Consider the following 12,322-nt stretch of genomic DNA (forward strand, 5'->3'; position numbering starts at 1 on the left):
TCTCTCTCTCTCTCTCTCTCTCTCTCTCTCTCTCTCTCTCTCTCTCTATGTTCGCGCTCGCCTGGAGCCGCATGTAAACTTAGAATCGACACCTCGGCTGGTTATTATACCTACATACATTGTATGTGTCCAAAGTTTGAAAGAGTCGACGAAGTAGAAAGAGACAGTTTGATGAAGAAGAAAGAGAGAGTGACAAGGGAACGGGCCCAGATATGACGCTAATTTTTTCACGAGCCTTTGCACAGTGGAAAACTGAAGCGAATGATATTCAGTTTTGAGGGCAGACGATTTATAATTTACGAGATATTCAACATTGAAGTTATTATTGCTGCTTACTTGGTGAATTATAAGCGAATCTTTCAATAGCGAATTCGGCATAGTCAGTAAAACATCAACATAATAATTCCTCTGTCGCGAGTTCGAGTCCCGTTGAAACATTCTTACACTATTCTTTTTCTTCACTTTCTTTTAAAAAATACATTCGTTAAATATGACTTATTTATAACTAATATGCGGATATATTTTTTAAAACAAACAATTTCCATTTTGAATATATGATGTACATGAACTTGGGTGATAATTTTCGAAAAAGCAGCGGAAATAAAAATTTTAATCACCATGTACATCGAATGAATGCTTTAGATTCACAACTGCAAAATTGTTTATTTAATTCTATTGGGAATACCGCTTGATTTACGTTAATGAAATGTACTCGATGTACTGAAAAACGGGAAAAACTATCTAGTAGTTCACCTACTTTCCGTTGGTGGCGTCAGTTTCTCTCCTGCGCACCCAAAAGTACGAAGTTAGTCGATAATCGACGTACCAATCGAACGCATCGAACGGCTATATGGAACTTACGATTGTACGCATATTCAGTCCAGTCGAAGCTTGAATTGTTTCGATGTATATACGTATTGTAGAAGCAATGTGAAGTGATGAATTCTATTTGTAAATATTTTTTTAATGTCGATTATAACAATTACTATTGTATGATAGATCGTGTAAATAATTAGTTCAAAAATAAAAATATGATTTAATATTATGAGATAGATTTCGTAAAAATCATAAATTTTCTTTAATAAATAGTGTTAATTAGAATGTTTACGAATTAGTTGTCTCCACAGTATTATAGTAAACGAATATTTTGCATTTTAATAATATTATTAGATTTATTTTATTAGATAATGTTGATAGATTTCTAAAATTTGCCATCACGAGATATCGGACCAGTGTAAATGTGTTGCAAGTATGATCGCATTAAGAATTACTGGGTAAGTAAATATTATTTAAAGAATTGAAAAATAGTTATTTTTTAATTATGTTGTCAACTGAAGCAGTGATAACCAAGATTTTATAATTTAAAATATTTTTTGCATGCTTCGTTACATTATGACAAAATTTGCGAGTATTGTATATTAAACTCACCTTAAACATAGTTAGATTTTTATTGATTTTATTTACCTAGAAGAAATGATTATTAATTCATATTTTGGGTTTTGCAAAACTTTATTGCTTTTAGGCCAATATTATAAACTGCGAAGCCCTTTATATTTTTTATATAAGACAAACAAAAATGTTTGAAATACACATGTTGCTTTAAATAGTGTTTGTACTGTCGTACCATGGCGGCATCCAATTGGTTGTGGTTCTAGTTCTTCCCTTAGAATGGGCAAGTGTGCCATCTATATTGTAATTTCTATCTGTTCGTCGTCTGCGTCTCTCATTTTTATTTGTGCTAAAAATTTCATTATCCAAAACAACAAATGATTGACCATTAGTGTGTTGGTTAGTGCCCTTGCCAAAACTAGGAGAATATGGTCTAATATCATTTTGAAGTACATGATCGGGTGAAGGATTACATATCCTTCCGGAAGACTGAAGTGATGGCGATCGTCTACGTCGGAAACCTTGGGGTTCGTCGTCAACATTACAGACATGGAGTCTATAAGTAGGATTAGTCGACTCATCTTTTAATCTGTTGTATTCTGCCGCATCTACCTGCATTGGTCTTTGGACTTGAGTTAACGACGTTCTCGAGCCTCTGTATTATTATAATATTTACATCAATTAATTGATACTTTTTAAAAGGGTTAAAGATTCTTGCAGTAGAGTGACTAGATTAATACAAATTTTTTACACAAACCTTCGACTACCTGATGGCGGTTTACCGCATATATTTTCCTCATGAATACCCGAAGAAGTACGCAATACTTGAAACGCGTCTTGATCCTGCGCAGTGTTTACACAGTCGAATTGCTCTATATTATTATTTATCCAATAATTATCTTTTCGTCTGGAAGCACTTAAACTACGATCTCGTCTACGATGCATCTTCGGTTTTGTGTACAATTGATTTTCCCGTTTTGTACAGTAAGCCGTTCTATATTCCGGTTCAAGGTCCAGATTCCCTTCTAAACGCAAGCTCGATGGCATCCTCAAAGGCTCAACATTTGGTACGCGGCCATAAGGAACGTATTGAGACCTCATTTCGCTCGTAAGCTCGTAATCGTATCGTTTAGATTCTTGTTTACAAAAACTTGCTTCATGGTCCGAAGGAATCAACGTCGATTTCATCGTCAATGATGGTTTTCTGTAGACAGCATGGTCTCTTTGATAATCCAAGTATTTTGATTTGTATTCCGGATCTTGGTCGATTTTCGTTGCAAACTTCGTCGTAGGCGACGAAGGCACTTTAGAACCATCTGCTCGTCCGATTTCGTCCTCAGGTTTTACAATTTTGGGACGCTCTCTGGGGAAGTTCTGAAACATTGTCGTATTTCAGAAACGAAATAGTCGTAAAGTAAGGTAACGTGGAATGTTGCAAATAATATTTCAAATAACGTTAGTGGAAAAGCGCCTAGGATAAGAGGGAATATAACCTTGCCTTGTACGCGTCTTTATACTCAGGAATTTCAAGTGGCGGACCCTTTAAATCTTCTAATTTTGAGACCAACATTTTCATCTCTTCCTCCTTTGCATTTTTCTCCTTTCGCATCTCTTTCTCGCTATTTAATTGCGCTTCTTTGAAACGAGAATTACCGAAATTATCGGTGTTCTCTGTACTCTGAAAAAAGTCTGTTCCAGTCTTTAGATGTGTTTCAGGTTTAACTGGCAGCGAACGCACTGCAAAACAAATAAATCAAGATACGGTAAGATTTAATATCGTATCAAGGATTTCGAACTCGATGTTAAAGGAATATTTGAAACGTTACCTCTATTGTTATGCTTTTTAAAAACGTCCATGTACTCTGGCAAAAACGTAGACTCCCCTTCTAGTTTCAGGTTGGTATTCTGCCTGAGCAACCCTGGTCTTCGCACGCCCACGAATGGCACGTACTTTTCATGGTTCTCCGTCGACGTTTCGAAGTCACCCTCGAGTTTTAGATGCGTCGGCACACGCATCAGTTCAGGACGGCTGACGTTCAGCCACTGGATGAATTTTTCGCATTTCTCGGTCGTCGTTTCCAAATTACCTTCCATCTTCAAGGACGTGGGCCTACGAGCAAGTTCAGGCCTATGTTGACCCTCGTAGGCTACATACGACGAACACGTTTCCGTGTTTTTATATAGGTCTCCATCCCACTTTGAAGTAGTCCTTCTTTTATTGAACGCAAAAATAACAGAAATAGTAGTTCCTCTTTTATTCGATGTATAAATAACAGAAACTGGAGTCCTCTTTTAATATTCTAAGAGTGATTGGGAGGAGTGATAGAACTTTCGAAATGGACAGAAATTTTGTAATTTATACAAAAGGAATAAATATTTGTTTGAAAATAAATAGGATTGTTCAAAGAATGTTTACTGGGACTAAAACTGTACCTTCTAATAAGAGATGGTCGTTTGGAAGGATTGACATGAGTAACGACCTTGGAACGTGTAATTTCGGTCTCCATCGTTTTATCATCCTCAACCAGTGCCACGGAAGTCGCAGGATCGTTGCTTTTGGGTTGAATGTCGGTAGATTTCGTTTCTTCTGCCTTGAACTCTTCACCATCCGAGGGTTGTGCATCTTCAATCGAATCCTTCAATTGGATATCTTCGACTTCTTTGTTCTTTTCCAGCCAGACATTTTCCTACGGCAAGGGATATGTCTCTGAATAGAAAATGCCATCGACATTCCATTTCTTTCTTTCTTCAATAATTAAATTCTGCCTAGTTAGTCAAAAGGTAAATTTAAGTACATACATGGTGGTTCACCAGACACTACCACCCCAGGTTACTAACTTATTATGATATTATTGTTTTTTTATTTGTAGGTGGACGCGTAGAGGACATACGAAGGTCATTAACATTTTGTTTAAAAATGAGATCATATATTAGTTTGTCTGGAAAGTCCGTGCCGATTTTTGGTAGGTGGTACACGTCTGTTTATATTGGAATGGTTGAAAACAATTAACATGGGTGCATCTATTAAAAGGTGGCAAGATCGTGGAACAAAATGGTATTTATATAATTCAATAAATATATATCAAAATTCAAATGTGCCTTTGAATTTTTCTTAAAAATTGCCACGAACTTTCTGGACAACCTAATATTTTTAAGTCCATTAGTCGATGCAATTTGTAATTTTCTACAGAAATGTATGAATCTATTTATGTCTAAATATTATTAGTTGAATAGATCTCTCTTGTTATAGTTTCGGTGTGACAACAAACCTTGAGCGAATCTTCGCTGATCGCTCCGAAGGTCTCGCAATACTCGGTAACGGGAATTTTGTCCTCCACTTCAGGTTGAAGTCTAAGATTGTCCTTCGGTTGACCTTGGACACGTCTTCTCCGATAACGAGCCAACTCGTCGACTGTTAACCCTTCCAAGAGGGGCCATTTCTCCTTGGATTTGATTTTCCGCCCTTTTCCTTTGCCGTGCGCTAGCTCAGTGTCCGAGGACGATTTGTTGGCACCCCTAGCGGAGGACCTTTGCCTGTGTAACAGTTAGCAAAAGCTGTTATCGTAAACTCATCTTATTCTATATATTATTTTATATATATTCTACAATAGATATTTTATATCTATGCTTATTATTTGTTAGCTTAAGCTAAAATTTTATATTTTATTAGCTTTATAAGTTTATTAAGTTCTATAGTTTAATTAAGTTTCAAAGTGTTCACCCTAGAAAGGTGCGTGTAGCCCTATAATAGTTCTAGATATATTTATATTAGAAACATAATTACGCCTCCGAAATGAAGTCCCCGTAAAGGACTCCTAGAGCACGCTATCTTTATGGTTCCCTTCGAGGCAAATCCGACAAATTAAGCGACGATCAATCGAAGAAACCCGGCTTTCATCGGAGTTCATATTGTAAGAACTATCGATCCTCCCTTATCTTTTAGGCTAATGAAATACTGGCCACTGTTATCGCATTGGTAAATTACGTTCTGGAGCGTGTTTACCCTACCCAGGCGATGTTATCGGTTTTTAACCAATTGGTCGTTCAACCTCCACCTACTTCGAGGAACACCCGTGTGTGTATACATATATGTATTAACGAGTCTCATTCATGAAATCGGGGTTAGTTGCCCGACCACTTCACAATAAAATCGAGGAGACGGATCGCGTGGTACGTTGCGTACTTCTGCCAAAATCGATGCTTAACGCTTTCTGTTCTTTTTAATTCCAGCGTCTACCAACTGGAATCTATTAACCGAGTTGTTGGTGTCGTCTACCTACAACGCTCAATTTTTGGAAACAGCTAAAGCTTTCTTAAGCTAAGGTTTAGATCAATCTATACTAACGTAGGAAGCCCTCTTCAAATGTGTACACTCTTTCTAGATCGGCAATTAACTCTAAAACTAGCAAGCCAAAAATATATCTCAGAGATATCTGAAAGAGAATTTTTTTATTTCAATCTATTCATTATATTATTTCGCCTAATTATATTTTTTTGTAGATTCAACGCTATCCTTATCGTACCTGAATATGGTAGAAGATCGAGAACTTTTAATCTTACAGCGACTATGATCTCTGATTTCTTCTTAAAAATTGAAAATTACAGTTTCCCGGAAGGATCGAACGGCGATGGAAGAAACAACTCCTCGAGGAAACTTTGCGAAACGATGGCGAGCCAGCGATACGAGAAAAATGGAGCACCGACCCGGGTGGATGCCCGGAACGGACTGAAATCTTCCAACGGGGAAACTGAATCTGTAGGAGGAGGATGGAGGTTGATAGTGGAGGAGGCGAAGCGAAGCGACGCGCAGAGGGTTGAACGAGGAACAGGAAGAGGGTGGTACGAAGCTTTACATGCCTTTACAGTGAGACTACTAGACGCGACGCATCGATTTACGAAGAGGAGTCAGAGAAAGAAATTTCGTTACGACCTAATAGCTCATGAGCACGAAAACGTTTAGCTGTTACACTGACGGCCATGGCGATGTCGACGACGTTGTTATCCGATCAGAATCAAACACCCTTATTTTCCACTTTGAGCTTACGCCATATTCCAAAATTTGAACAACAATCCTGTGCTAGAATTAAATTCTAATTTTCGCAACATAATTTGAAACTATTTTTGTAAATATACATATGCTTTAACCATTCAATTAAAATAATTTCTGTTTACTACAACAAATATTGGACAAACCTAAATGAGATAGACGTTGTTGCTCCTCAGAAATTAATCATTGTATTCGTATCAAATCAGGTCTTTCTTTTGCGTCGACAGAATTTTGAAATTCGACGCTCGGATGTCCGCAGATTCCCGATTGAGTCGATATAGTGAAAGAATGTTGATAAGAAATACGTAATTGCGGATAAATGATAATTTGTCACGGGGTAGCGTGGCCGAGCGGTCTAAGGCGCTGGTTTAAGGCACCAGTCTCTTCGGAGGCATGGGTTCGAATCCCATCGCTGCCAGATTTTTTTTCTAATCTCACCACGTCTTGCCGAAAAAGTAAAAACAGATCGAAGAGGATCGGCTGCTGAACTACGAAGTATTTTTATCCGATAAGTCAGTGCTTTTAAAAGTAGGGGCGCGTACAAGAATCGTTCACGTACGTTGAGTAACTTTAATATTTGGACACTCCATAATTTGTATGTTAGCACTTTGTAAACAAGTTGCAATAGACTGTTTTTTGTAAATAAGTCACGATAGACTGATCAGTGTAGAAGGATAAAATAATTAAGGCACGTACTAAAGTAATAGCAAAGTAGTGTTTCAAATTATGGCAATAATTAAGATAAATAAATTTTAAATTATGAAAGGAATAGAAGAATTTTTTGACACGAGAAATTTGAATCTATAAGACTGAATGTACATACGTGCATGTATGTATGGATGTATTCACATTATTTGATTATAAGAATGGAGAATTCAGTATTAAAGTCGAATGCACTCTAATAAACTACACAACTAACTTTACGTTTGATAACCAAACCATTAACTAATCAAGTGTCCAAATATTAAAGTTATCCATTGCGAAAGGGTTGAATGGGTCAAGGAAGGTTGTGAACCGCCTGGTTAAATCGTCGAAATAAAAAAGCATTTGTCATTTCCATCCACACGTATCGCGGCAGAGCGATCGCAATCGCGATCGGGACGCGTTTCTCTTTTCAATCTCGTTTAAAGCAGCCCACGACGAATGTAAGTCACGAGAACTCATGGTCGTTCTTATTCGGCAATCCTTTCGTGCACCGAATTGTCGCTTGCGAGGAAGGGGCGGGCTGGGTAGCGGCTAGCACGATGTCGGGGATCCTACGCGACCCCGTGACCTTAATTTTCGTTCACCGTGTCCACGACCGAATCCCCATGAGCCGCCAAATAAATGTCTGCGGGGGCGTTGACGCACGGACACACGCAGTGCCAATTTTACTGGTTCGCATGCTTCGCTCTGTATGCATTTAGCTGGCGATGATTTGCACGCGAGTCCCCTTCCAGCGTGTAAGGAGGCCGCGTACTCTAAAACTAGGATTCCGAACTGCCCTTTTTTGGGAAGGGAAACCCTTCCTTCGTTTCTTTCCTTAATACCGAGTTTTCGTTTGAAAACTTCCGGTACAAATATATTGAAAGCAATGTATCTTTGGAAGACGTGGGATTGTGCGCAAGGTAGATGCGCAGAAATCAACTGTATATACGCATCAGGCGGCGTTGGAATTCTTACGATGTGGGATAAGTTTTATGCCACCTGTTGTACTTGCTTATGCCATGTTATCCTTACCATGAAAATACTGATTGTGAGAGAGAAATGTAAAAAGTGGCTTACGGGTGACCATCTCAACGTTACAAACTATACATTCGCACAATTTTAGTAAACTTATTTAAAAGGTGCTCGTCTGTAAATTACGAAATATTTGTACTAGCTCTTATTCTCTTCACGGTAGGTGATCACGCGGATTTGATACATTTATGATATGAACTGATATAATAAATACGTGCTAAACACAACCAGAAGGTATTATTACAATAATTGTAGAATGTATTCAACGTACATTACTTTATGTATGTTTTCTATATTATTGTACACCATGAATGCATAAATTCCGCGGTCCAGTGATCACTGACCTAAAGCTTACACATACATTTTTTTGTATACTGAATAAATACAAATAAAAATAAATAATTAAATTACATTATCAATTAATTATTTGAATGAATAGTTTGTATGTAGCAGCAAGATTTGTTACTCGTTTATCATAACCTTTCGAGGGCTGGAAATCACACTAAGCGCCCTGAAGACCTTGCAGAAGCACTTAACACTCGTTTAAGATGATGAATAGCTAAATTGTGGAGGAGCGCTTTTAGCCAGAACAGGAAATTTGACCTCGATTCAAATTTATAGACGATCCTTGTCAATTTTCATTTAGCCCTGGTACTTGTTACCCTTAATATCATGAAGACACTTTATATGTTCAAAATAATCTTTAAACCAGTGGCCTACAAATCAGGAAATGCCTTTAAAGTAATAAATTCGTTACAGACACGACTGTATTAGTAAGATTGCCTCGCGATCCTGACCACGATATCTGTGCCAATCGCGATTCATTTATGGATGTTCAATTTTAGAGAACGCCCCGAATTTACTTTCCTTTCGTGACAGAAGCTTCGATCTCTACAAAGGCAGGAATCCGCCAATCATACATTTACATTGCCATGCACGAATACCTTGGAAACCCGTAATTTCTATATTTAGAGTCGTCCAATTATTTTTAAGGTTGCCGTCATTGAAATATCACGAATGAAAAATAAACAATGGGGTTATTTTTGAATTTTCTTCCTAGTAATTTAACTGGAAACATTGCGACGTAATTAGAAATATGATTCAGTATCCTTCGTAAAATACCTATGAATATAACGACTACAATTTATCTTCACATTATTAATAAGTAGACTGCGGATTTTTATGTAAAATAAAATCTTCGCGAACGTGCCTACAAAAGTTGAACCTAAATGGGAATTTATTTTACTCTGCAAATATTATAATATGAATTTTACTCTCAATCTTTTTTATATTCTTGCATATTGTTTGCATTTTGTAGGTTCTTGCACATACAAATTTTCTATAAATGCATAAAAATCCGCAGTCTATTAATAAGAAACCAAAATCCTGCATTCTTTTTACTATCGCAAATTAGGCAAGAGGAACTTGACAATGTACGCATAAAACCGTGACACCGTTTAGTACTCGTGTTAACTTGCTTAATTTTGTAATTACGACTCCAGGTAAACCACAAAGAGCGCGAGATTCTATAAATAGATTTCGACGAGTCTCCTTAGCCGTTCGTTAAACTTCAGGAGTTCGATACCCTGCAATCCGTTTCCCGCCGGAGCGATACGACCTAAAGGGCTCTGGCAAGACACACGTTACCTTTTGCCGGAACGGTCGCTTTTGCCCTCGCCCATTGCATCTTCTTGCTCGATGATCAGCTCCCGATACGCGACACAACGATGTCGAAGTGATCTCTGATTAGGGTAAGAACGCGTTGAAAGGATCGGTCGCGTTAACGGAACGAGGATCGATAGGATGACTCGACCGTGCCAGATCCTAGTGCTGGCGTGACTGGCTTTTTGGGCAAGATGTTAATGAGAAGGTGCCGGCGATACACCTGCGCAGCTGCGAAGAACTCGAGGAGGACGGGTTGGCGGTGTAAGGAAAACCATCAGCGAACACTTGCCCTCCGCTGGCCGCACGGGTCACGTGTTGAACCTGCAACGATGGTTTGTATTAGAGACATCAAAGGGTTACATGACGGGTGTCCCGATTACCAGATCTCACCATGAATATGTAAGACTCAAAGACGGAGGACAGACTTTATATTAAAAGAAGAATATATATATGGTTTATTAACATCTTTTAACGTACAATATATTAGGTTCTCCCAAAAATTTCTTCCGTGACTTGCATTCAGTTATTTTGTGTGGCACTGTTCATATAAATAGACAACCTAATTTCTTAGATGCTAATATTGTAACAGTAATGGAGCAAAATGAATCGTACGCAACTCAATAATGTAACATTAGACATAAAATATTGTATATGTATTACTTATTACTGAAATGGAAGAAACTTTTAGGACAACCTAATACAAGTATAAAATGCCTTTGGCGGCACCGCTTTCCGCCGACTCGATCTCTATACCGCTCAACATCACACTGACCGCGCACAACGCATTACGCCGTGCGGCTTTTCGGCAACAATCGCAAAAACAAAGTCCTTTTTCATGTAGTCGATCTCTCTCGAAATTATTCCTACAAATATAATAGCATTATATATATATGCTGTATTATATTATATATTACAGCACTATGTTGTATTGTGCATTATTATATTCTATTATAGCTATATGATGAGGATGCCGTGAGCCGAGACCTGGAGGAAGATAGAAGGAACTCTCTAATTTTTTTTATCTTCCTTTTACATGGATTTAAGGTATGTACAATCAAGCTTTATTAATTGTAAGTACGAAACAAAGGACATAAGATGAAACAAAGTTCCTCCGATTTCCTCGTCTAACTTTGCCACGCAAATGTTTTTGACAAAGAAAATTAAGCTAAATTGTGATAGACGCGACGCTAAATTAGATTCTAACTTAGGACGAGTCCTGATGCTTCCGAACCAGGTCTTGAGAGAACTCCTGCATCCCATTAGGATGTCTTATCGCAGACATCTTCCATCAAAACACGGTCGCGTCGTGTCGCGATCTCAATTTAACTTCACCCTCTTAGTTAAAATAATTGTTTGGTAGAGTCGGACTCAGACTTTGGAAATCGAAGAGAATTTTTTCCTTTGATATCCATGGGTTCTTACTTAGTAGTAGAAGGAGATCGAAGGAACTCTGATTCTTTCCATCTCCCTCGCGGGTCTTCACTCGCAGCTACCTTCTCGTGGTGAGAACTGGATATCGGTATTATTACGAACAAACCTTCGTCGCGAGTAATAGCGACCTAATCGCTGCGAACTTGTAATAAGATCTTCAGAACCGTGCCAAATTATGGTACTAGCACGATGGTTGTCCTGCTCCTTACGCGCAAATATCCAATCAAGTATTGAACGGAACACTCCATGATCACTGGTCGACAAGGTGAAGTTGTTCAGTGGCCACCACGTTTACTAGATTTAAATCCGCTTGAGTTGTTTCTATGGGGAACATTAAAAGATAAAGTTTATTCAAACCAACCAACTACTCTTTGTTGAATATAATGGAATTCGAACTGGGATATGAATAATTATCACACGTTGGTTTCGCCTCGATCTTTATTTCACGCTGTTGTTCTCTATATGACTATACAAAAAAGACTTGAAAAGACTCTACTACCTCGGCCAGTGAATGGAAACCCCCGTGCGCCCTCGGTCGCAAGCACATACTGCCAGCCGCAAGAAACGAAATTTGCTAAACTATATTTAACACTCTTGAAAATATGAATAAAAAAATTATCACAGAATGTGGTAATGTAAAAAAAAAAAAACATGTCTGTCATATGTAGTATATTCCCCTTCAAAGCAATCATTTTCCTCGGAAGACATATTAGGCGACTCATCCTGTATAATGGACAAGCAACTATATTAATTACTAGTACAAGTCATTAATACTAACCAACTATAGTAATTCATTCATTTTTTCACTCACGTGGATCAGGGCCGGTTTTAGCAATATTGGCGCGCCGGGCAAGATTATCGTGGTACCCCTTCAGGGGCTTGAAATTTTTAAGAAACGAAGACAATGATATAACTATAAAAAAAGAAAACTCATTTTTATAAATATATATAGAGATATTTATCATTTTTAATTTACAGAATCAATTAACGATTTCGTACTACTACTATCACTAATTTTCCCTGACGAACATTTTTCTCCACTCATTACTACTAACTGTAAATAATAATTTT

At 37.9% G+C, this 12,322-nt stretch overlaps 1 protein-coding gene and 1 non-coding gene across 9 annotated transcripts; one reads left to right on the plus strand and one right to left on the minus strand.

Annotated features, from left to right (window-relative positions):
• Nucleotides 1-1,327: 1,327 nt before the first annotated feature.
• LOC128876625 (uncharacterized) lies at nt 1,328-12,248 on the minus strand. 8 transcript variants are annotated; one of them, XM_054123143.1, is made up of 9 exons: nt 11,358-12,247; nt 9,803-10,141; nt 4,659-4,923; nt 3,823-4,076; nt 3,216-3,601; nt 2,888-3,126; nt 2,147-2,763; nt 1,625-2,044; nt 1,328-1,464 (listed from the first exon to the last, which is right to left on the minus strand). In XM_054123143.1, the coding sequence occupies exons 2-9, from the start codon at nt 9,835-9,837 to the stop codon at nt 1,461-1,463; spliced, it is 2,220 nt and encodes a 739-aa protein (XP_053979118.1). In that variant the 5' UTR covers nt 9,838-10,141; nt 11,358-12,247; the 3' UTR covers nt 1,328-1,460. The 8 variants fall into 8 exon arrangements, with proteins under 8 accessions (XP_053979118.1, XP_053979117.1, XP_053979115.1 ...); XM_054123140.1 differs by lacking the exon at nt 1,328-1,464 and having other exon boundaries at nt 1,473-2,044; nt 11,358-11,572; nt 11,671-12,246; XM_054123139.1 differs by lacking the exon at nt 1,328-1,464 and having other exon boundaries at nt 1,473-2,044; nt 11,358-11,545; nt 11,613-12,246.
• Trnal-aag (transfer RNA leucine (anticodon AAG)) lies at nt 6,773-6,854 on the plus strand. Its single transcript has one exon. It is a non-coding gene; the product is annotated as a tRNA-Leu (tRNA).
• Nucleotides 12,249-12,322: the final 74 nt, after the last annotated feature.

Source organism: Hylaeus volcanicus, chromosome 5 (genome assembly GCF_026283585.1).
Source record: "Hylaeus volcanicus isolate JK05 chromosome 5, UHH_iyHylVolc1.0_haploid, whole genome shotgun sequence".
Taxonomy (NCBI): Eukaryota; Metazoa; Arthropoda; class Insecta; order Hymenoptera; family Colletidae; genus Hylaeus; species Hylaeus volcanicus.

Excerpts from the sequence above, each read along its gene's own strand:
- LOC128876625 (XM_054123140.1), bottom strand. The coding sequence starts at position 9,837 with ATGGGCGAGGGCAAAAGCGACCGTTCCGGCAAAAG. Across the intron at positions 4,924-9,802 it reads AGCGACCGTTCCGGCAAAAG|GCAAAGGTCCTCCGCTAGGG; the intron begins GTAACGTGTGTC and ends ACTGTTACACAG. Across the intron at positions 3,127-3,215 it reads TAAAAAGCATAACAATAGAG|TGCGTTCGCTGCCAGTTAAA; the intron begins GTAACGTTTCAA and ends TTTGTTTTGCAG.